This window comes from Diplotaxodon limnothrissa, linkage group LG5, assembly GCF_057381915.1.
Source record: "Diplotaxodon limnothrissa isolate DT_005_m linkage group LG5, D_limnothrissa_male_GT1.1, whole genome shotgun sequence".
Classification (NCBI taxonomy): Eukaryota; Metazoa; Chordata; class Actinopteri; order Cichliformes; family Cichlidae; genus Diplotaxodon; species Diplotaxodon limnothrissa.
Genome location: NC_140600.1, coordinates 21,573,945 through 21,600,089, shown reverse-complemented (window position 1 = coordinate 21,600,089; position 26,145 = coordinate 21,573,945). Strand labels below are relative to the sequence as shown.

The 26,145-nt window shown below is 42.5% G+C and overlaps 1 protein-coding gene across 1 annotated transcript; it reads right to left on the bottom strand.

The window, feature by feature from the left end:
* On the bottom strand, nt 1-24,571 carry LOC146632240 (von Willebrand factor A domain-containing protein 1-like). The gene is made up of 6 exons (XM_085354198.1): nt 24,248-24,571; nt 2,037-2,576; nt 1,622-1,900; nt 651-926; nt 187-474; nt 1-77 (listed from the first exon to the last, which is right to left on the bottom strand). The coding sequence occupies exons 1-6, from the start codon at nt 24,315-24,317 to the stop codon at nt 58-60; spliced, it is 1,473 nt and encodes a 490-aa protein (XP_085210324.1). The 5' UTR covers nt 24,318-24,571; the 3' UTR covers nt 1-57.
* Between the last annotated feature and the right edge of the window lie 1,574 nt (nt 24,572-26,145).

Genomic DNA, 26,145 nt, shown 5'->3' with positions numbered 1-26,145 from the left:
AACTTATTTAGTGCTTGAGTGGTTTGCTTTGGCTGCCTGATTGGTTTACACTGGTTGTTAACCCCACTGTCTGGAATCTATCAGAGAAAAGAGACAGAAAAACATAAATTTGCACTTCCTTTAACCTTCTGCATGACCACAATTGCAGAGGGAAACATGCAAGTGGTGATAATTAGCCCAGCTAACCTCTGTGAGTCGTGGCAGTGCAGCACAGCCCGTCTCCTCGGCCCGAGCTGTAGATGGGGGACACACACACTCGACTGTTTGGTGCAAGATGGGTGAGCTGCGTTGAACGGGAGCTAGGAGGTAGGTACATTGAAGAGGTGGTGCTGTGGGGGTTTTCTGTCTCCCATTTGATCCAGTAGCCTCTTAATCCTCCCTGACTGGCTTGCCACTTTACTTGCATCTCCTCCACCCCCAAGTCCCGTCGTTTTACTGGTTCCAGCTGAAGGTCAATCAGAGCAGGCAGAGCTTCTGCAAGAGGGAACAGAGGCAAAGATTTAAGCAGCCTGGTAATAAGTAAGGCTGATACAGAATCTACAAATAGCAATTATTTAAAAACAACAAAAGAGCCTTTAAGTATCAACTTCTAAATGTCAGCTTCCAGTGCAGAGATGGGACTGAACTGGAAGAAGAAGGAATATCAGTACCTGCCAGTGTGCAGGCTCTCACAGACATAGCTCTTTCTTTTCCATCCACCTGCAGAGCAGTGACTGTAACCAGGTACTGAGTGCCCGGCTCCAGGCCGGTCAGTAAGGTTGAATTTTTCTGCCTGGGTAAGGTCACAGTGCGGACATGTGAACTGGGAATAGCTCCGTACTCCACTGTGTATTGCTGTACCCGAGCCAGCTGCAGAGGACCCCAGCTTACACGGATCTGATGAGGACCATGATCTGACAGGTGGACCACTGCTGGGCTTAAAACATCTGAGGAGTGCACAAGAAGAAGGGACACACACAGCAGCAGGTGAGAAGATGGCTTTCAGGATTCAATTTTAACTTTTGGTGCTAAAACACTGGTAGTATCAGTTTTAACTTCCTGTAGAAACCCTAGCATGCTTCAAACTGCAACTGAATGAGTAAAATGGGGTATTGTAATATACTGGGCTTAAACGCTGTTTATAAGGTTGGGGAAACCTGCAGTCTGCTGAGACTGAAGAAGTCACTTGGATGAGTGACGAAACATTTCTCCAACTGAAAACACTACGTCCAGATGAACAGAATCAACTTTTGGAGAGTTCAAATGCCACATATTGACCAAGTCCTTTGGCTTTTGACGATGGGTTTCTTGTAAGGCACTATATAAATCTTATTTATTATTTATTATTATAAAAATTCATCTTCAGAGCTGCAAACTTCAAAAATACAGCAGTAAATAGCTTCAGACTTGCATGGAAACCTAAATAAAAGCAACATAATAACATCTGAAATCTGAATAAAAACCACTTAACAATTACTCTGTGAACATTGTCTAAGTAAGATTATGAGAAAAGAGCCAAAGCTCCTTAACTGGTGCCTTTGGTGAAAGATATGCCAGTGATTTCTACCAAGCTCTTCAATTATTTTTCATTTTAGGGAATCACATGCATTAAAAGAGAATTTTCCCATTAAATGTTTTTTACCAGGAAAAGTAGTGAAGGTTACGGTGAGTGTATTAAACACTGCCTGGTTGGACTCTGGGCGGAGGGACGCTGTGTAGGTCGTGTCAGGCTGCAGATTTTTCAGCTCTGCCCTGCTGGAGTCTCCCGTTAAAGTACGTCTAATCTCACGACCTGGTTTGCTCACAGACTTATACCAGAGTTCATAATAACTACTGTTTTCACTCAGAACAGGGCGCCACTGCAACACAGCGCTGTGGGAGGTCAAATCAACCACACGCAGCCGTTCAGCACGAATGATTTCTACAGATGAGATAAGAGAGGGGAGGCAGGCATTAAACACGAAACTGGAGAAAATAATTCTGGAATTGAACGTCATTAACCATCTTCTGAGTCTACAATAGACCGCATACTGCATTTCAAACACACAAATGCACACCTATCATGGCCTTCCTCAGGTCCTCTGTGATGATGTCAATGTTGTCTATGTCCACAGAGTATAAGTGAGAGTCCAGCGGAGGTGTCACCACACGTTTTAGCACCTGGTAGTTCCCATGTACAGTTGACACTATTAACACGGAGACTCCCCGCATCTTCAGCTCTGACATTGGTCTGTCCACGTCACCAGGCTGCACTCCGTCAGTCAGCCACAGGAGAATCTTTGGCACTTTCACATCCGTCTCCGTCAGCAGCTCGCGGGCAACGCCGAGCGCCGCCTCAGTGTTGGTGTCTCCTTTCAGCTGCCTGATGCCCTGCATGGCCGACTGCAGACTCTCCTGATTGCTGTGGACGTCGAGGCCGAACTCCAGGTGAGGGTCGGTGCCCACCTGCAGCAACCCCACTCTCACGTGCCCACGGCCCAGTGAAAATGGACGCAGCAAGTCGGCGGCGAAGAACGACAGACGAGAGAATTCATAGTTTGCTATACTTCCCGAGGAGTCCAGCAAAAGGAGAATGTCCCCCTCACAGCAGTTCAGCACTACACAGAAGAGGAGGAAAACTGGAAGGTTATTTTTCAACATGTGGCAATGATCCTCCATCATAGAGAATTCAAACAAGTAGTAGCTGTATCATATTTAGTTATTTGGTTCATTAACTAAACCTGATGCACTTCCTTCACCATTTATTTATGTTCTTACCTGTTTAAATTTGTTATGCTGCTTTCCTGGGTATTCATTTTGTGTGCTCTACTCCTTCTTTCTTAGATAATCAGTGCCTTTATCCCTCGAGTCATCCTCTGCTTCCCTGCTTTGTGTCTTTTGTTGATTTTTACTTTTGCTTGTAGAATCATCACAGTTAACTGAAGTGTTTTTTAAGTTTTGGACTACATTTCCCATGTGTACATTTGGATCTTCTTGTGAATGCACTCAACAGAGCCATGAGAGCAAGCTTGTTAAGGAAAATATATTATAGGCATTATATTATCAATAAGACTGTTTAATTAAACATCGCACAGAAGTGCATAACACTATGTTTGTGTTACCTGAATCAAAACTGAATCAAAATCCTTCCCATATTTTATAGAAATATTTATAGCTCTAGTTTTCATCTTTACTAATCAAGTGTTTCGGTTTTTAGCTCCAATATGTTCATTAGCTGGTTGTTTTTGTGTGTCTCTGCTGCATCGATGAATGCCACAGAGAGCAGTGATGGCGAATCTAATTAGTTAAGGCCTGTAAACAACAAATCTCTAAAGTTAAAGACAACATAATCAAAGCGTCACGGATGATAAATGTGTGCGGGTTCTTTATTACATCTAACACCTCACATTTCATTAAACGCAACATGCCGACTTCAACTCATCGAGATATCAAGGAATCAATTGACTGTCAGCTCAAAATATTAAACACAGCTGAGGCTGATGGCACAGACTCAGCTTTGAGTCTGAGGCAAGAAGAAGAAAGCATTACCTCAGGGTTTCAAACAATTTGACAAATTTTATGCCAATGATTCCAGTAGTTGTTAAGCTACTTTAAATCGAAGTGATCTAGTTTTTCTTAGGAACTGCCAGTTTTAATTTTTTTTTTTTAAGTACATCTACTTTTCAGCTTTCTTTGGGGATCATCTAATTGAAAATACAATTTTATACCTGTGAAACTGGGTCATTTTTTTAATTTTTCATAAATGCATCTAAAGTAACACAAATAAATTCTGTTTACGTGACAGGCTGCTAGTATCAAAGAGCCTAAAGATATTGTTTAAAATGGGTTCTTTACTAAGTTGTCTGTTATGTGTAGACAACACTGGTTGACCTCAAGTTAGGAGTATTTTTAATGCTTTAATGATTCATAGGTCACACTGTTTATTAGGTTAACATGCAAACAAAAACATTCCTCTGAAAATAGTCAGAATCACAAAAGGAAGAAAATGAACCTTCATTCCTTGAAATATTTATTCAGAAAACAGTGACAGAAGGGACGTAAAACCGTTTCTCTGCTTCTCCTGGAATCTTTTCAGACAAATCTGAGATGGTCAAATGGGAAGCATTTGATGAAATGACATGAAATGACACTATATTTAAAAAAAATATTAGCAATAAAAGCAATATTAGCATAATTTGTGCAGGTTGAATGACAGCTCAGGCAGATAAATTTTTAGTTTTAATATAAAATGTTCCAAAAAATTGTGTCTTAAAAGGTTGGCTCTTCCTCCTGAGAGAAAGTTTAAAATCTTGGCAGTGACAAATGACGCCATCATGACTCTATTAGTGTCAAATAAAAAAGCGACACTGCTTTCATGTAACCCATACAAAGCAGATCGTATCATTGTCACAGGTGCAGTTACTGTCCGCGGGGAGGCATTGATATAAAGTATGACATGGAGTTGGCGTATATGAGGTGTCTTATTTCATGCATAACTGAGAACAATCCTCTCTGCTGCTTCCAACACACGTCAGAAAAAACATTTCACCTAGAACACTTCAGGTGCAGCGATCGCAGAGGATTTATAATAGCAAGGAACCAACAGGATTGGTCACAGAAGGAGATTTATTATATGAAAGTGGAGATGGGTTTACACTGCAGATAAATCAGGGGAAAAAAGAGGAGAAGAAGAAGAACCAATGCGGTGAGAAAAAGGGAATATACATCCAGTTTCTATAGGATCTCTCGACTTGGACAAACACATATTGGTTGCTTTGCTTCTGAGAAGCAATTGTGGCGAATTTTGTCATCAAACAGGTGTCTTACTGGGATAATTTTAAACAAGAAAAAAAATCAATCCTAACTACAAGCACCATCCTGCCTGCATCCAGTTAATGATTGAGCCACTTATCTGCTCTGACAAACTATTGTGCTCTCTCTGCATGTGATTTCTCCTAAATTCATGCCTGTGGTTCACAAAATGCTCTATATTTGTAATATATCACATCTGTTGCAAATAGACTGACATTGGTTCTTAGCACAGTTTGGACAGAAGGTGATTCTACCCAAATAGAGTTAAGTCTATTTATCCCTCATATATCTGAGGTTTGTTAATGAAACAGTAATAACTTTTAGAGGGAAGGGCAGAAACTTTGATAAAGTGAAAGCACTGTGACAAATGTACACTGTGTCAGAAGGGAGAAGTCATAAGGATGGAAAAAAAGACCAAAAGTGAGACAGAAAGATGAGGGGAGATTGGACTTGCTTGTTGAGATGCACAGAAGTTGTACATCTCGGTGCATTCCTCAGAGGAGAAATGCATGCAAATGTGTGTGAGAGATTTGAGCGAATCATCTGTCATATAATTGGCTTCGAGCTGTGCCGGTGCCATATGCCATGACGCGGTGCTGCACGGATCAGTGACAGATATGCTCCCTGTGAGTCCAACAGACAGATGGCACAGTACCCGGTTCATGTCAGAGAAGAATCAACAAAGGCTACTTTCTAAACTCATCATGATCTAAAATATTTTACACACTATTCGTGCAATGCTCTTCAGCTTTTCAGGCAGTAAACGAAAAACCTCATTTTGATTAAAACTTGCTCTCATTCCATGTTTGCTTTCCAGATCTCAAACACAGCTAATCAGGTCAAATATTTACTTTTAATTAGATGTAGCCATCTGTAAGGACCACAGCTTTGACTATGTCCTTGTCAACATTGAGCACACTTGCAATCTGCCTGTATGCCATGACTTTTTGCAGCCCTCACGGTCTTCATGTGTACCATGAGCGTCCGCTTCCTGTCATTCCACACGGTCATGCGAAGGTACGTCACACCGTGTGAGTCGCTTGATACAGTGGGAAACTTTTGTTGCATGGCCCAAGCAAGAAAACCCCCCCAAAACAAACAAACAAACAAACAAACAAACAAAAAAACAAAACAAAACAGATAGTGTCGCACAACGCATGCCAGTAGACCCTGTGCACGAGAAAATGCTAGCTTCCTGGTTTGAGACCGGATGTAGGGTTGTACATTTCCGGTAGCTTTACTTTGCGGTCAATCGCTATGGTAATGGTAATGGCCTGTATTTATATAGCGCTTTTCTAGTCCCTAAGGACCCCAAATGGTAAATGGCCTGTATTTATATAGCGCTTTTACTAGTCCCTAAGGACCCCAAAGCACTTTACATATCCAGTCATCCACCCATTCACACACACATTCACACACTGGGTGATGGCAAGCTATGTTGTAGCCACAGCCACCCTGGGGCGCACTGACAGAGGCGAGGCTGCCGGACATTGGCGCCACCGGGCCCTCTGACCACCACCAGTAGGCAACGGGTGAAGTGTCTTGCCCAAGGACACACGACCGAGACTGTCCAAGCCGGGGCTCGAACCGGCAACCTTCCGATTACAAGGCGAACTCCCAACTCTTGAGACCGCGGTAAAGTGAGCCGTCATTTGTGAGCCGCGGTCAAGCCAGCCGCCTCCTATCCGCCGCATAAATTTCCTTGCGCTTTTACACCAGTCTTTACGGTAGCGCCTTTTCGCTTTATGTGCCGATTGAAAGCCTATACCCGCGCACACGTGCACGTGCGCGAACAGTCGCGCGCGCATGCGCGCGCACAAATTACAATGTAACGGCCCGATACAGTCAATACAATTATGGAAATGTCAGAAATTCATTAAAAATCATCCTGAGTAGTTGATGTACAACTTTCAACACATCCCCCCTCTGGGACACCTACTGTACCTGTGTGCCAGGTTTCAGCCAGATTTACTGTAGAATTCCTCAGAAATTAAAGGGTACTTGTATCCAATGCAGTCAGCCAATACAATTTAATTATGTCAATTTTCAAAAATTCATTAAAAATCATCCTGGGTAGTTGATGTCCAACTTTCAACACATCTCCCCTCTGGGACACCTACTGTACCTGTGTGCCAAGTTTCATCCAAATTTACTGTAGAATTCCTCAGAAATTAAAGGAAACTTATATTCAATTCAATACAGTCAATACAATAGAATTATGTCAATTTTCAGAAATTCATTAAAAATCATCCTGAGTAGTTGATGTCCAACTTTCAACACATCCCCCCTCTGGGACACCTACTGTACCTGTGTGCCAGGTTTCAGCCAGATTTACTGTAGAATTCCTCAGAAATTAAAGGGTACTTGTATCCAATGCAGTCGGCCAATACAGTAGAATTATGTCAATTTTCAAAAATTCATTAAAAATCATCCTGGGTAGTTGATGTCCAACTTTCAACACATCTCCCCTCTGGGACACCTACTGTACCTGTGTGCCAAGTTTCATCCAAATTTACTGTAGAATTCCTCAGAAATTAATGGAAACATTTATTCAATCTAATACAGCCAATACACTACAATTGTGTCAATTTTCAAAAATTCATTAAAAATCATCCTGAGTAGTTGATGTCCAACTTTCAACACATCCCCCCTCTGGGACACCTACTGTACCTGTGTGCCAAGTTTCATCCAGATTTACTGTAGAATTCCTCAGAAATTAAAGGGTACTTTATTCAATTCAATACAGTCAATACAATAGAATTATGTCAATTTTCAAAAATTCATTAAAAATCATCCTGAGTAGTTGATGTCCAACTTTCAACACATCCCCCCTCTGGGACACCTACTGTACCTGTGTGCCAAGTTTCATCCAGATTTACTGTAGAATTCCTCAGAAATTAAAGGGTACTTGTATCCAATGCAGTCGGCCAATACAGTAGAATTATGTCAATTTTCAAAAATTCATTAAAAATCATCCTGAGTAGTTGATGTACAACTTTCAACACATCCTCCCTCTGGGACACCTACTGTACCTGTGTGCCAGGTTTCAGCCAGATTTACTGTAGAATTCCTCAGAAATTAAAGGGTACTTGTATTCAATGCAATACAGTCAATACAATAGAATTATGTCAATTTTCAGAAATTCATTAAAAATCATCCTGAGTAGTTGATGTACAACTTTCAACACATCCCCCCTCTGGGACACCTACTGTACCTGTGTGCCAGGTTTCAGCCAGATTTACTGTAGAATTCCTCAGAAATTAAAGGGTACTTGTATTCAATGCAATATAGTCAATACAATAGAATTATGTCAATTTTCAGAAATTCATTAAAAATCATCCTGAGTAGTTGATGTACAACTTTCAACACATCCCCCCTCTGGGACACCTACTGTACCTGTGTGCCAAGTTTCATCCAGATTTACTGTAGAATTCCTCAGAAATTAAAGGGTACTTTATTCAATTCAATACAGTCAATACAATAGAATTATGTCAATTTTCAAAAATTCATTAAAAATCATCCTGAGTAGTTGATGTCCAACTTTCAACACATCCCCCCTCTGGGACACCTACTGTACCTGTGTGCCAGGTTTCAGCCAGATTTACTGTAGAATTCCTCAGAAATTAAAGGGTACTTGTATCCAATGCAGTCGGCCAATACAGTAGAATTATGTCAATTTTCAAAAATTCATTAAAAATCATCCTGGGTAGTTGATGTACAACTTTCAACACATCCCCCCTCTGGGACACCTGCTGTACGTCTGGGCCAAGTTTCAGCCAGATTTACTGTAATATTCTTCAGAAATTGCAGGGAACTTATGTTCAGTGCAAGAAAGGCTGAAAGACGACCACCACTGAACAAGACACACAAGCTGAAACGTGAAGACTGGGCCAAGAAATATCTCAAGACTGATTTTTCTAAGGTTTTATGGACTGATGAAATGAGAGTGAGTCTTGATGGGCCAGATGGATGGGCCCGTGGCTGGATTGGTAAAGGGCAGATAGCTCCAGTCTGACTCAGACGCCAGCAAGGTGGAGGTGGAGTACTGGTTTGGGCTGGTATCATTAAAGATGAGCTTGTGGGGCCTTTTCGGGTTGAGGATGGAGTCAAGCTCAACTCCCAGTCCTACTGCCAGTTTCTGGAAGACACCTTCTTCAAGCAGTGGTACAGGAAGAAGTCTGCATCCTTCAAGAAAAACATGATTTTCATGCAGGACAATGCTCCATCACACGCGTCCAAGTACTCCACAGCGTGGCTGGCAAGAAAGGGTATAAAAGAAGAAAAACTAATGACATGGCCTCCTTGTTCACCTGATCTGAACCCCATTGAGAACCTGTGGTCCATCATCAAATGTGAGATTTACAAGGAGGGAAAACAGTACACCTCTCTGAACAGTGTCTGGGAGGCTGTGGTTGCTGCTGCACGCAATGTTGATGGTGAACAGATCAAAACACTGACAGGATCCATGGATGGCAGGCTTTTGAGTGTCCTTGCAAAGAAAGGTGGCTATATTGGTCGCTGATTTGTTGTTGTTTTGTTTTTGAATGTCGGCGAGGATTCCGCACGGCACTCCCCTCCATTCACCTCGCGAATCTCCGCTCTCTTCCAAACAAAGTCGACGAATTACTGCTCTTAAACCGGACTAACAAGGACTTTGCACGCTCTGCTGCCCTCTGCTTCACTGAAACCTGGCTCAGTGAGCGAGTCCCAGACGCTGTCTTAAATCTGCCGGGCTTCCAACTTCACCGGGTGGACCGCGAAACAGAGCTCTCAGGGAAAACAAAGGGTGGTGGAGTCTGCTTCTACATTAATGAAGGTTGGTGTACTGATGTCACAGTGTTACAGAAACACTGCAGCCCACACTTGGAAAGTTTTCTCATCAACTGTAAACCTTTTTATTCACCGCGGGAGTTTTCTTCCTTCATGCTGGTCGGAGTTTACATCCCTCCACAGGCCAACGCGAACAACGCACTGTGCGAGCTGGCTGACCAGATTACTACCCTGGAGAGGAAATTCCCGGATTCCTTTACAATTATTCTTGGGGATTTTAACAGAGCAAACCTAAACTACGAACTCCCTAAATACAGACAGCATATAGACTGCCCCACCAGGGACAACATCATACTGGATCACTCCTACACCACTCTAAAAGATGCCTATCGCTCTGTGCCCCGGGCAGCTTTGGGACATTCTGATCACTGCATGGTCCATCTTATTCCAGTTTATAGGCAAAAACTCAAACGTGCCAAGCCTGTAGTCAAAACTGTGAAGAAGTGGACTAACGCAGCAAAGCAGGAACTGCAGGACTGTTTTGACTCCACTGATTGGACTGTTTTTGAAGCTGCATCTGAGAACCTAGATGAGCTCACGGACACTGTGACATCATACATCAGTTTCTGTGAAGACGTGTGTGTGCCAACAAAGACCTTTTGCACATACAACAACAATAAACCATGGTTCACTCCTAAACTCCAACATCTTCGCAAGGCCAAGGAGGACGCTTACAGAAGTGGTGACAGGGTCCTGTACAAGCAAGCCAGGAACACACTGACCAAGGAGATCAAAGCAGCTAAAAGGATCTACTCCCAGAAGCTGGAAGAACGGCTCTCAGCCAACGACCCTGCGTCAGTGTGGAGGGGCCTGCAGGAAATCACCAGCTACAGACGCCCCCCACCCACTATTGAAGCAAACAAAGACCTGGCCAACGAGTTAAACACTTTCTATTGCAGGTTTGAGACGGACAGACTCCCACGCCCCACCCTCCCCTCCCCAGGGACATTGCTTCAGACATTGACCCCCAACACACCTTCCACCTCTCCCCCCTTCACCCTGCCCCTCCCCAATCAAGACTCAACGACCACCCCCACCCTCCCCAATCCAGACTCAACGACCACCTCCACCCTCTCCAACCCAGACTCAACGACCTCCACCACACCTCTCACCCCCCTTTCCTCCTCCCTGAAACTAAGAATACACACTCAGGATGTGAGCCGACTATTCCAGAAACAGAAGCCCAGGAAAGCCCCCGGACCAGATGGCGTCTCACCCTCCTGCCTCAAAACCTGTGCTGAACAGCTGGCTCCCATCTTTACTCGCATCTTCAACAGATCCCTGGAGCTGTGTGAAGTTCCCTCCTGCTTCAAACGCTCCACCATCATCCCTGTTCCCAAGAAACCCACCATCACAGGACTGGATGACTACAGACCTGTCGCCTTGACGTCTGTGGTCATGAAATCCTTCGAACGACTGGTGTTAGCCCATCTGAAAGACATTACAGGCCACCAGCTGGACCCTCTGCAGTTTGCCTACCGGGCAAACAGGTCAGTGGATGATGCAGTGAACACGGGGCTGCATTACATCCTGCAACACCTTGACTGCCCGGGAACTTATGCCAGGGTCCTGTTTGTGGACTTTAGTTCGGCTTTTAACACCATTGTGCCTGAACTTCTTTCCTCCAAACTCTCCCAGCTCAGCGTGTCACCAGCTACCTGTCAGTGGATCACCAGCTTCCTGACAGACAGAAAGCAACAAGTGAGGCTGGGGGAGATCACCTCTGAAACCCGGTCCCTCAGTATTGGTGCCCTCAAGGATGTGTCCTCTCACCACTACTGTTCTCCCTCTACACTAACGACTGCACCTCCAATAACTCTGCTGTCAAACTCCTAAAGTTTGCAGATGACACCACTGTCATTGGCCTCATTCAAGATGGTGATGAGTCTGCATACCGGCAGGAAGTTGAGCGGCTGGTACTCTGGTGCAGTCAGCACAATCTGGAGCTGAACACTCAAGCCTGTAGAGATGACAGTGGACTTCAGGAGACATCCCTCAACTCTGCTCCCCCTCACCATATCAGACAGCCCTGTGTCGACTGTGAAGATCTTCAAGTTCCTGGGTACAACCATCTCCCAGGACCTGAAGTGGGAGACCAACATCAACTCCATCCTCAAAAAGACCCAGCAGAGGATGTACTTCCTGAGACAACTGGGGAAGTACAGTCTTCCACAGGAGCTGCTGATCCAGTTCTACACTGCGGTCATTGAGTCTGTCCTGTGCTCCTCCATCACAGTCTGGTATGGAGCAGCCACTAAACAGGACAGGAGCAGACTGCAGCGGACTGTACGGGCAGCAGAAAGGATCATCAGCGCCCCCCCCTGCCCTCCATCCAGGATCTGTACCTCTCAAGAACCAGGAAACGGGCAGGGAAAATCATCGCAGACCCCTCACACCCTGCACACAGACTTTTTGATCTGCTGCCCTCTGGCAGACGGTACAGAAGCCTGCAGACCAGGACCACCCGACACAGGAACAGTTTCTTTCCCCTCGCCATCTCCCTTCTTAACAGTTGACCTGTCACACTGCTCCCACTGCCAGACTGCAACTGCACCTTATGTACATTTTGTAGTATTCATTCCACCTCATTCATTTCTGTATTTTATGTATATAAGGTTAGATTCGTTATTTATAGTTGGTTTACATAGCTTTGTGTATGTATGTGTAATGTGTATATATAGACACTTGTGTGTGTGTGTGTGTGTGTGTGTGTGTGTGTGTGTGTGTGTGTGTGTGTGTGTGTGTGTGTGAGATTTACATTGCTGTGCTTGAGAGCCACCATCTACCGGAACCAAATTCCCTGTATGTGTCTGCACATATACAGGGGTGCAAAAAAGTATTTAGTCAGCCACCGATTGTGCAAGTTCCCCCACTTAAAATGATGACAGAGGTCAGTAATTTGCACCAGAGGTACACTTCAACTGTGAGAGACAGAATGTGAAAAAAAAATCCATGAATCCACATGGTAGGATTTGTAAAGAATTTATTTGAAAATCAGGGTGGAAAATAAGTATTTGGTCACCTCAAACAAGGAAAATCTCTGGCTCTCACAGACCTGAAACGTCTTCTGTAAGAAGCTTTTCTGTCCCCCACTCGTTACCTGTATGAATGGCACCTGTTTGAACTCATCATCTGTATAAAAGACACCTGTCCACAGCCTCAAACAGTCAGACTCCAAACTCCACCATGGCCAAGACCAAAGAGCTTTCGAAGGACACAAGGAAAAGTATTGTAGACCTGCACCAGACTGGGAAGAGTGAATCTACAATAGGCAAGCAGCTTGGTGTGAAAAAATCAACTGTGGGAGCAATCATCAGAAAATGGAAGACATACAAGACCACTGATAATCTCCCTCGATCTGGGGCTCCACGCAAGATCTCATCCCGTGGGGTCAAAATGATCATGAGAACGGTGAGCAAAGATCCCAGAACCACACGGGGGGACCTGGTGAATGACCTGCAGAGAGCTGGGACCAAAGTAACAAAGGTCACCATCAGTAACACACTACAACGGCAGGGAATCAAATCCCGCAGTGCCAGACGTGTTCCGCTGCTGAAGCCAGTGCATGTCCAGGCCCGTCTGAAGTTTGCCAGAGAGCACATGGATGATACAGCAGAGGATTGGGAGAATGTCATGTGGTCAGATGAAACCAAAGTAGAACTTTTTGGTATAAACTCAACTCGTCGTGTTTGGAGGAAGAAGAATACTGAGTTGCATCCCAAGAACACCATACCTACTGTGAAGCATGGGGGTGGAAACATCATGCTATGGGGCTGTTTTTCTGCCAAGGGGACAGGACGACTGATCCGTGTTAAGGACAGAATGAATGGGGCCATGTATCGTGAGATTTTGAGCCAAAACCTCCTTCCATCAGTGAGAACTTTGAAGATGAAACGAGGCTGGGTCTTCCAACATGACAATGATCCAAAACACACCGCCCGGGCAACAAAGGCGTGGCTCCGTAAGAAGCATTTGAAAGTCCTGGAGTGGCCTAGCCAGTCTCCAGACCTCAACCCCATAGAAAATCTGTGGCGGGAGTTGAAAGTCTGTGTTGCTCGGCGACAGCCCCAAAACATCACTGCTCTCGAGAAGATCTGCATGGAGGAATGGGCCAAAATACCAGCTACTGTGTGTGCAAACCTGGTAAAGACCTATAGTAAACGTTTGACCTCTGTTATTGCCAACAAAGGTTATGTTACAAAGTATTGAGTTGTATTTTTGTTATTGACCAAATACTTATTTTCCACCCTGATTTACGAATAAATTCTTTACAAATCCTACCATGTGGATTCATGGATTTTTTTTTCACATTCTGTCTCTCACAGTTGAAGTGTACCTCTGGTGCAAATTACTGACCTCTGTCATCATTTTAGGTGGGGGAACTTGCACAATCGGTGGCTGACTAAATACTTTTTTGCCCCACTGTACTTGGCCAATAAACACGATTCTGATTCTGATTCTGAGATGTATATTTGTGAATGTGGAGATGTTATATTGGTTTCACTGGTAAAAATAAATAATTGAAATGGGTATATATTTGTTTTTTGTGAAGTTGCCTAATAATTATGCACAGTAATAGTCACCTGCACACACAGATATCCCCCTAAAATAACTAAAAAAAAAAAAAAAAAAAAAAAAAAAATACTTCCAAAAACATTCAGCTTTGATATTAATGAGTCTTTTGGGTTCATTGAGAACATGGTTGTTGTTCAATAATAAAATTATTCCTCAAAAATACAACTTGCCTAATAATTCTGCACTCCCTGTAGGTCTGTTGACAGAGCTCTGTACAGGTCTGCTCGAGCTGACCTGAAAAGGGGTCCCACCTGTCCAGCAACAACACATGGCATGGAATAATAGACATCATAAACCACAGAGGCAGAACTGTGAAAACAGAAAACCTGAGTGTGCAGCTAGCAGAGGACATAAACAGCTTCTTTGCCCGCTTTGAAACACCACAACAGCAGCATTCATCTGCCTCAGCCCTGCTCCCATCCTCATCCTCACCTGGTTCCTGCACCGCTCCATTCACTGTAACGGAGCACGATGTCAGATGAGTGTTCCTAGCAGTGAACCCCAGGAAGGCGTCCAGACGGAATACGTGGTAAAGTGCTAAGACCATGTGCCCACCAGCTCACCCTCATCTCCACCAGAATCTTCAACCTCTCACTGGATGAAGCAGCCATCCCATCCTGTCTAAAATCAGCCACAATCATCCCAGTACCAAAGAAGTCTCCCATCACCAGCCTGAACTATTATTGCCCTGTGGCCCTCACACCGGTAATCATGAAACTAGTCCTTCAGCACACCAAGGATTACCTCCCCCCAGAATTCGACCCCCACCAGTTTGCATACCGTGCAAACAGATTCACAGAAGATGCCATCACCCTCCACTCGGTGCTGAGTCACCTAGAACAGCGGCAGAGCTACGCCACAATGCTCTTTGTGTACTACAGCTCACCCTTCCACCACTCGCCCATTGAGAGCCTACTAACTTACTGCATCACAGTATGGTACAGCAGCTGCACTAAGGCGGATAGAGCCACCCTCCCAGCATGTTTGCAATGAGTAGGAGATGCTCTGTATCTCACTGTACAACTGTATAGTGACAAAGGTATTGGGTTCTTTTCTAAAAATTGCTATAAACAGAGGAACCCAAACTGATGAAAAGTGGCGAATATTTTTTTTCAAATGACTATTTTTAGTGGATGTTTGATATGGAGGCAGAATGACAGAATGTTAAAAGAAGTTACTTTTAGTCATTCTAAGCTGGGCATTGCGTTCTCTGGCTGTTCAAAGCCATGGAACTTTAGACTTTCCAAGCAAATAATGATGGCCATACTGATGTTCTTTTCAGTACATTTTACTTTATGTTCATTTTCATTTTTATGATGTTTCTATTTTTACATAATTCCTCCCACATAGCAAAATTGGTATGGCCTGGATCTGTCCCACACAATGTGCTTACACATGGCCTGCGTACCGCAAAGAATGACGGCCCTATGGTGGCCCAGATCTGGTTTACCAGAGGTGGCCCACACATGAGCCAGCACAAGGCCAGTTGCAGACACACTGCTGGCCCTGTGCTGGCCCAGAACAGTTTCAGCTCTGGCCCCAGATGTCAGCCTAATGTGTACCTTAGCCATGTAAGCCATGTAATAACAACATGTGCTGGAACATAATAGTGCAAAAGTAACATGACGAGACTCTGTTCAGACAGTGAATGGACTGATTCTTATACAGCACTTTTTTACTCACCCATATTACTCAAAGTGCTCTATACAACATGTCACATTCACCCAATCAGGCCAAATGTGGCATGCCATCACATAAACAGTGCCATCTTACCATGCCAGAAGTCAGCCAGCAGTGCCGGCTTGACACCAGATCCAGGCAAGACCCGTCTGCTATGTGGGATGACTTGTTCTTTTGGCATTTTAGTTGTGGATTGTGTTTGGACTGTGTCTCTTGCCCTTTCAGTATTGTTTCCTTGTGCTTCTAAGTGTCCCTTTGTTTCTTTTTAGGTTATGTAGTATGGGTTAGAGATATTTTGTATGTTGTTTTTGTTTAATAAATCCGCCTTTTGGATTATTCCCTGATGTGCCTGAGTTCTGTTATTTAGTGTCACTTTGAAAGGACACACATCCAGCATTGACATATAATTGTTCTTTCAATTTTTGATAAAGATTACAGTGAATTGAGATGTAACTTGGCCCAGAGGTACGGTAGGACGCCCAGAGTAAGAAAGTGTTGAAAGTTGGACCTCAACTATTATGGATGATTTTTAATGAATTTTTGAAATTTCCATAATTGTAGTGTATTGACTGTATTGAATTGAATAAATGTTTCCATTAATTTCTGAGGAGTTCTACAGTAAATTTGGATGAAACTTGGCACACAGGTACAGTAGGTGTCCCAGAGGGGAGATGTGTTGAAAGTTGGACATCAACTACCCAGGATGATTTTTAATGAATTTTTGAAAATTGACATAATTCTACTGTATTGGCCGACTGCATTGGATACAAGTACCCTTTAATTTCTGAGGAATTCTACAGTAAATCTGGCTGAAACCTGGCACACAGGTACAGTAGGTGTCCCAGAGGGGGGATGTGTTGAAAGTTGTACATCAACTACTCAGGATGATTTTTAATGAATTTCTGAAAATTGACATAATTCTACTGTATTGGCCGACTGCATTGGATACAAGTACCCTTTAATTTCTGAGGAATTCTACAGTAAATCTGGCTGAAACCTGGCACACAGGTACAGTAGGTGTCCCAGAGGGGGGATGTGTTGAAAGTTGTACATCAACTACTCAGGATGATTTTTAATGAATTTCTGAAAATTGACATAATTCTATTGTATTGACTATATTGCATTGAATACAAGTACCCTTTAATTTCTGAGGAATTCTACAGTAAATCTGGCTGAAACCTGGCACACAGGTACAGTAGGTGTCCCAGAGGGGGGATGTGTTGAAAGTTGTACATCAACTACTCAGGATGATTTTTAATGAATTTCTGAAAATTGACATAATTCTACTGTATTGGCCGACTGCATTGGATACAAGTACCCTTTAATTTCTGAGGAATTCTACAGTAAATCTGGCTGAAACCTGGCACACAGGTACAGTAGGTGTCCCAGAGGGGGGATGTGTTGAAAGTTGTACATCAACTACTCAGGATGATTTTTAATGAATTTTGGAAAATTGACATAATTCTATTGTATTGACTGTATTGAATTGAATATAAGTTTCCTTTAATTTCTGAGGAATTCTACAGTAAATCTGGATGAAAATTCGCACACAGGTACAGTAGGTGTCCCAGAGGAGGGATGTGTTGAAAGTTGTACATCAACTACTCAGGATGATTTTTAATGAATTTTTGAAAATTGACACAATTGTAGTGCATTGGCTGTATTAGATTGAATAAATGTTTCCATTAATTTCTGAGGAATTCTACAGTAAATCTGGATGAAACTTGGCACACAGGTACAGTAGGTGTCCCAGAGGGGGGATGTGTTGAAAGTTGTACATCAACTACTCAGGATGATTTTTAATGAATTTCTGAAAATTGACATAATTCTATTGTATTGACTGTATTGCATTGAATACAAGTACCCTTTAATTTCTGAGGAATTCTACAGTAAATCTGGCTGAAACCTGGCACACAGGTACAGTAGGTGTCCCAGAGGGGGGATGTGTTGAAAGTTGTACATCAACTACTCAGGATGATTTTTAATGAATTTCTGAAAATTGACATAATTCTACTGTATTGGCCGACTGCATTGGATACAAGTACCCTTTAATTTCTGAGGAATTCTACAGTAAATCTGGCTGAAACCTGGCACACAGGTACAGTAGGTGTCCCAGAGGGGGGATGTGTTGAAAGTTGTACATCAACTACTCAGGATGATTTTTAATGAATTTTGGAAAATTGACATAATTCTATTGTATTGACTGTATTGAATTGAATATAAGTTTCCTTTAATTTCTGAGGAATTCTACAGTAAATCTGGATGAAAATTCGCACACAGGTACAGTAGGTGTCCCAGAGGAGGGATGTGTTGAAAGTTGTACATCAACTACTCAGGATGATTTTTAATGAATTTCTGAAAATTGACATAATTCTATTGTATTGACTGTATTGAATTGAATATAAGTTTCCTTTAATTTCTGAGGAATTCTACAGTAAATCTGGATGAAACCTGGCACACAGGTACAGTAGGTGTCCCAGAGGGGGGATGTGTTGAAAGTTGGACATCAACTACCCAGGATGATTTTTAATGAATTTTTGAAAATTGACATAATTCTACTGTATTGGCCGACTGCATTGGATACAAGTACCCTTTAATTTCTGAGGAATTCTACAGTAAATCTGGCTGAAACCTGGCACACAGGTACAGTAGGTGTCCCAGAGGAGGGATGTGTTGAAAGTTGGACATCAACTACTCAGGATGATTTTTAATGAATTTCTGAAAATTGACACAATTGTAGTGCATTGGCTGTATTAGATTGAATAAATGTTTCCATTAATTTCTGAGGAATTCTACAGTAAATCTGGATGAAACTTGGCACACAGGTACAGTAGGTGTCCCAGAGGGGGGATGTGTTGAAAGTTGGACATCAACTACTCAGGATGATTTTTAATGAATTTCTGAAAATTGACATAATTCTATTGTATTGACTGTATTGCATTGAATACAAGTACCCTTTAATTTCTGAGGAATTCTAGTAAATCTGGATGAAAATTGGCACACAGGTACAGTAGGTGTCCCAGAGGGGGGATGTGTTGAAAGTTGGACCTCAACTATTCAGGATGACTTTTAATGAATTTTTGAAATAAACATAATTGTAGTGCATTGACTGTATTGCACTGAATATGAGTTTACTGTGATTTCTGAGTAATATTACAGTAAATCTGGGTAAAAACTGGCCCAGAGGTAAAGTAGGTGTCCGAGAAGAGGATTGTGTTGAAAGCTTGGCATCAACTTTTAATAATGATTTTTAATGAATTTTTGAATATGCAACCAGACTGTCACGATGGCTGTATTGGGCTGTTCCATTGTAATTTATGTGCGCGCGTGCGTGTGACTGTTCACGCGCGTGCATGTGTGCGCGAGTCTAGGCTTTCAATCAGGATATAAAGCGAAAAGGCGCTACCGTAAAGACTGGTGTAAAAGCGCAAGGAAATTTATGCGGCGGATAGGAGGCGGCTGGCTTGACCGCGGCTCACAAATGACGGCTCACTTTACCGCAGTACTCTTGAGCCATGATCGCCCCCGCTACTGCGAAGATATACTCCAAAATAATGTCCAAAACTCGAAAACGGAAAGATCGCGTTAAGTTACAAAGAGCAGAAGGTGGGAACACTCACCACTGTTGTGTCATAAAAAAAATCTAATGATCAATTTTGACGTTTAAGGAGTTTAGATCGATCAGTTGTTTACATCGCTCAACACAAGCAGAACTGCATTACAGAATCAGAAGACACATCGTCCACATTCAGAAGCACATCTCTGTATAGTGACTGGTCTTATGATTTAAACAGGCAAATGTTCAGCATTCAAACTACAGGTGAACAATAGTCAAACCAGATGTTTCCCCCGTTATGTCGATATCAGCTAGTCAAGTACACACCTACACAGCATGTTAACAAACCGTGAAAAAAAGCCACACAAAAAATGAATGATTGCTGGTAACGGTTTCTATGCATTAGTATTTACAAAGGGTATGTTGTGACTTACCTTCAAAATTACAGCGGTCCCTCGCTAATAACGTGGTTCACCTTTCACCTGCTGTTTCGCAGATTTTTTAGTGCACGTTTGCATGCTTATTTTTTTTACATCACATTGTGTCCTGCTTCCTGATCGCTGCAGACGATCTCCTCCGTGACGTCTCTCCTGTACAGTACAGAATCGCTGCATCGATCGCTAGCAGTGTGACTCTGAAGTGCAGTACTGTATGTCCGCGAAACGTTTTGCACCGTCAAAAAATAAAATTGGCTACTTGATTTCACCTATCGCTGGTTATTTTTAGAACATAACACCCGCGATAAACGAGGGACAGCTGTTTATAGATACTGAGAAATATAAAATTTGAATACCTTTTCTCTTTTGCTCTGAGGCGCGGGGGAAAAATATCGACAAGTCGATGAACATCATTTACAGATATATTGGGTAAATGCCCAAGACATATATAGAAATGTAAATCGCCGCTTGATTCATTCATTTGCTAAACTTGTTTTGGACCGTAAACAAGGCGCGAATAGGACACCGGAAATAAAGCTCCCCACAGGAGTTTCTTAAGGCTCCAGCCTACATGCCTACGCAACCATCTGGCAACCACTGGTCAGGAGGGAAAAAATTGTAACACTTGAGTGATTGCTTCAAGTTGATGGTGTTCAACAGAAAAGTGATTGCTGAAGTCCCAATCGCACAGACCTGTTAACCAGTCAGTGACCCCCTGGCAACCGCCTGTTGCTAGGGAACAATATGTATTCTCTAACCAGTTGGAAAAAAGCTTGCTTGTAATTGCTTTGATTGCTAGCATAGTGCTGCGGTCACAGTCTGAATGGAAACCGTTGACAGCTCTGAGCTGAAGGGAGACTGGAGGCGCTTTGCCTTCAAAATAAAAGTTCCACATTTTGAAAAATGCTGGGTGTAGCACTGAAGCACAGCTTTTGCTTTGAAGGTGAAGTGTCTCCATTTTCCTTTACCATGATGTATTACCTCTGGGGTAGTAGTTAGCAAATAATTGCAGGAAAACATGGAAAAACTACTGGCAACATGGTAATCTGCTGGCAACCAAAGCAATATCTTGGTGGGTTTTTGGTGTAGCACTTTTTTCTTCTCTTTTTTTTTTTTTTACAATCAATTTCAATGAGAACCTCCAGGAACCACTTTCCCTGTAGTTGGGGAAAACACTGTAATATGGCGAACAGCTTGTGAGCAACGTGGACATGACATCACGCACGCACGCACGCACACACACGATGATTCTTACCACTCCCATATTTGTGGTTCAAATGCAGTAAGAGCCTCCAGTTTGTTTGACTGGCCTGCTGTAATGACTTGAAATGGAGAGAAAACACTGACAAGTTTGGTTCTGTGGCAACAGACATCTGTAATGGAACGTCAAAAAAATGGTGGTGGAGGAGGTGCGTCGACAGGAAGAAACAGTAAGACATGCCAGAGCTGTAGCGCTGGCCGAGCAGGGTCGCTGGATGGATTGGGAGTGTGTGGAAAAGAGGAAACTCACATGGAGTGAAATCTGGGGAATGGAGTCTAATAGACTTTTTTTTTGGAAAGGACAGGCAGAGGACAGAGGCTGCAAGATTAAGGAGCGCCCATTGGAAGTGGGGTGCAGGGGCTTTGTTAACAATGCAACAGCAAAACTGCTTAGAGAGATTGGAATCAGAGGACAGGCGCAACAGCAGGCTATAAGAGAACTAGCTAACACTGCTGAGAGGACCAGTCACCGGCTATGGCTAAAGAGGGCTGACATCACTTGGGCAGCTAAGGCAGCCAGCTAACCGTGAGACACACGCCCAGGATTGATCAACCTGTGGTGGGCCTGCCTCAGTAGAGGGTGACAAAAGGGTAGAAAACCTAACACTAAAAATTTTGCTGGTTGACCCCAGGTCCTCTTGGGAGCCGTGCAGTTAACCTCATGGTAGTGAAACCTAAAGGAGGAATGAAAGAGAAAAAAGAAATGGAAAAATGTTCCGCTCTTCTCCCTTCTGCTTCTTCCCTTTTCTGGGAGGCAGTGGGGAGGTCGAGCGTACAGCCCGATCCGGCGGGGAGGTGTGGGACGCCAGATCAGGTGCCCCCCCCTTCCGGCTCTCCTCTCTGCTCTGCTCTCTCCTATCTTGTCTCTTTTGTCCTCTCTCTATCATCTTTTCTATACCTTTGAATAAGTGAGGTTCCATAAATATTAAAGAGGTAAGTATTACTTCTCAGTTGTAGTGAATTGATAGAAGAAAATAAATTGTAGAAAACTAAACAGAAGAAAGTAGTAAAGAAATAAAAAATTAACATAAACCATTGACACACTCTGGGGCCTGATCAACCCTGGCACGGCCTCCTTGGCACACCCGATGAATCCAAGGTCCACTACTGATGATGTCTCCTAAATTGTAATATGATAATCTAGATCAGATCTCTAATCCCTAAAGCTAACAAAGGAAGGTAAACGGTAAAAATGGCAGATTAGCTTGGGTAAAAAACAAAACACCCTGTGAAGCTGAGGCACACAACAATGCGTCCCCCTGGTAAAGTTTCTGGGCTGCCTTTCCTCATAACAGCCATCCCTCAAGACTTTCTCGATTCGAAGCAATGCCGTATCAGGGATTGTAGCATCTAGTCCTTTTACTGAATGAATTAAGAAGCTCACCACCTTGAGCACAGAAGCCCTGCCCAACTGTTTGCAATAGGCAGACAATCAGAAGAAAGCTGCCTTGAGGGGAGGGGCTTGTTTCAGTGGTGTGTTTGTCAGCAACTTTATCTTCAACAGTGATTGGAGCAGCCAAATTTGGCAGAAAGGTATATTTAGGAAGGTTTTTGTGAATATCAGATGTTGTGATGTCCTCACACTGCTTAGCAACCACTTAGCAACATGCAACAATGACGCATTCTTAGCATTTACGAACCTATAACGTCTCACTAAAGCATTGTATCGCTTTTATTTCCCAACAATAACATAAAGCAGAGTTATGCACAATATATTATGATACTAATATGTTGCCTGGCAACCATTTAATAACAGGCTAAAATGATCTGTTTTTAGCCTCCATGCACCTACAATGCCTTAAGAAAGCCTCATCTTAATTTCACAGCTATTAAAAAAAATCTTTTTTATCCACAAAAGTTTAATTATAAATGCCTAGCAACCACCTAGCAACGGGTTAAAATGGCCCATTTTAGTACCTCAACAACCTATACATCTACTTTTCTCAGTGTGATGGCCAACAGCACAATCAGGCTAAATATTCCTAAAGCACAGACATGTACTAATATTATACTGATTATGTTGAACTATAAGAACATGGAGTTTACCCGTTTGTTTGACTTTGTTTTTTTCTTTACAGTTTTATGAATGTGTTTGTTTGATTTACCATTTTTCCAACTGTTATTTTTCTTTAACTTTGTCTAAAGTTTGGATTTATTGGCTGCAGCTCAGGAGTCAGACAGACTCTTTCCAGCAGCATCAGAAGTGCAGCAGAAAGGAAAAGCTCCAAAACCCATCAATTTTTAAAAACGCCCACACTTCTCCTGGCTCTATAGAGCGGCCAGTCAAGACACTTAAAGCTTGCATTAGTTTCTTCAACATGGCTGACATCCACGTTGGCTGGTGTCATACATTTCCATTGCTTGGTGAATTTAAATATCACTAAAAATAATAATTTGTTCCACAGCAAGGCTCAAAAACAACTTTAGTCCAGTTAAAGCCACCTGGACTTCATCAAGGGGAAAAGCCCCTTATCAGAATCACATTATTGGTTACATCAGTGCATCTTATTTCATTTGAAAGCCTTTAACTTATCTATAGGTGTACAAATACAATATGTATGTCTCAACTATGATGGAGAGCAAGCACTTAGTACTATTACACTGAATGTTTTGAGTACTAAAAGTTTTTTAGTTGATTAAAGGTTTCCTAAAAAAAAAATAAAACTCTGTTCTTTATAGTGACATTGCAGACAGCCTTTAGAAACCGTTATGATTATTATAGATAATTATACTGATTATATCGTTTTTCTTTACGGGCTCCTAAATTAAAAAGTAATAAAACATTGTTATGCAATAAACCACTAAATTCCCTGGGACACGCCATCCGTGTGACAGCTTGTTCAAACCAGACTGCATGTGGAAATGATTCCTGGTCTGCTACTCATGAAATGCCTGCGAAACAACTCAACACACATTAAAACAAAACATTGAACTCATTGTAAGAATTTTTTAAAACGCGCTTTCCGCCCACAATTCGATTTTTTAAAAAGTTATGTTTTCCTATTCTGGATCTAAAATGCCACTGCCAGCTTTCAGCTTGTGGATTATACCTGCGTGCTGCTGTTTATCTTTCACTCGGCGTCATACCTTCCCATCGTCTCTATCGTATCGGTGTGGTATCCCGAAGTCAGCGACTCACCTGTGGCAGGTACAGCAATCAGTTGTAACGTCACCCAGAAAAAAACGTAGTGAAGAAAAACGCTCTTCATCCTTCCCGATCGACCTCAAAATACATGAATGTGTTTAGAAACAGCACGGGCAGGTGAAATAACAGACTCGGGATCTGGTTACAGCGCCTTCCGTGCTCCTTCGGTCTGCGGAGGTGTGTGCAGCTCTCACGGCTGAAAGCTTCAGCGATCACCTGCGTCATGCGCACTCCTGTCTCAGGACAAGGTGTCGGACATCGTATCTCCTTAGCAGAGAAAAGCTTACTTTAGACTATTCTTCCACCAGCTGCAGAGCAGTGAAATTAAGCCTTAGGTTTTTTTTTCTGGACTTTGGTCTTTTATAGCTTTCATAACCAGAGGTGTGGACTCGAGTCACATGACTTGGACTCGAGTCAGACTCGAGTCATTAATTTTATGACTTTAGACTTGACTTGAAAAAATGTTCTAAGACTTGTGACTTGACTTGGACTTTTACACCAATGACTTGGGACTTGAATTGGACTTGAACCGGTTTACTTGAAAAGACTTGATATTTTACCCCAAATATAAAATTTAACATGCATATTATATAGAGATTGAAAATGTGACGTCATTCACGGGTAGAACCGCAAAGGATTCTGGGAACTCGTGGCAAGCGGTACTAGCGCACGCAGGCTTTCAATTAAAATCAGTTATACAGCGATAAAAAGAAACACAAAAATGTCAAGAAGCCGTTGTATTATTAACTGCAATAGCCGGTCGCATGACAGCCACGGGAAGCCGACGGGTAAAGAGATCGGTTGTTATCGGATTACGTCGTTGAAGAGAAATTGTTCAAGCCATGTTTCCGAAGTAACAAAGACACGACGGATGGCCTGGATTGCAGCCATTCAAAGATCAAATATAACGTCCCAGAACACTCCAGCTCACAGGTTAGTCTGCTCCAAGCATTTACACGAAGGTCAGTGTTTTTTAGTAGTTAATACGTCATTTTCATAACATAATTGGTGATATAGGTTACAAGCAAGTCTGGCGCTGAACAGAAATTGTCGCGCTATGCTCCTTTATTTATTGTGCATAAATAGTGAATTGTCCTGACACAATATTGCGTTTCGCTTCTGTTATTATGGTACATTGACAAAAACATATACTTTTATTCACAGGATAAAACAGGTTTTTTGTATCACTAATTGCCCAGTACGATTACAGCATACAGTATTATTGTCACTGCTACATTTCTGTGATGCTACCAGAAATTATTTCCACTACTAATTAATTACCGTTGAGCTCAAAGGTCCTATTAATAAACGGTTAACGAATGTGTATTTATGACGACGATTTGTGAGACTGGTAAACTTATGATACGTACGATGGTCTTTCGTTCTACACGGTGCATTTCAAGGTCCTGTACCCATCCGTCGGTAAACTGTACCTGGGCTTGTTGCAGTGACCTGAAGTTACTAAACTTCATGAGTGTATGCACTCACTCCAAGAACCGTATGATTATAAATATGCATATAAATATGCTAAGATGAGATAGCTGACTTCATCTAACTAGCAAATGTTGTCCAGGCTACGTTGGTGATACAGTTTTTTTTAATGTGTATGATATTTTTGTCATGCGATTTTAAAGCTGGTCCTACAACCGCATCCAAGAATAACATGCAGCTTATCTCAGAACTGTCCGTGAAAATTATTCTTGGAGCTAAGTTTAATTGAGCTGCATTTTAAAGAGGTGCAATTTCACAATTTGTGTATATTTTCTAAGTTCACTATTTTGTCATGTGTTGAGAAAAACACAGATTTTAAAATTACATGGTCTAATATTTACATTTAGCATATAACTGCAACATTATTTTTTCGTTTTTTTTTTTTTAAAGACTCGAAAGGA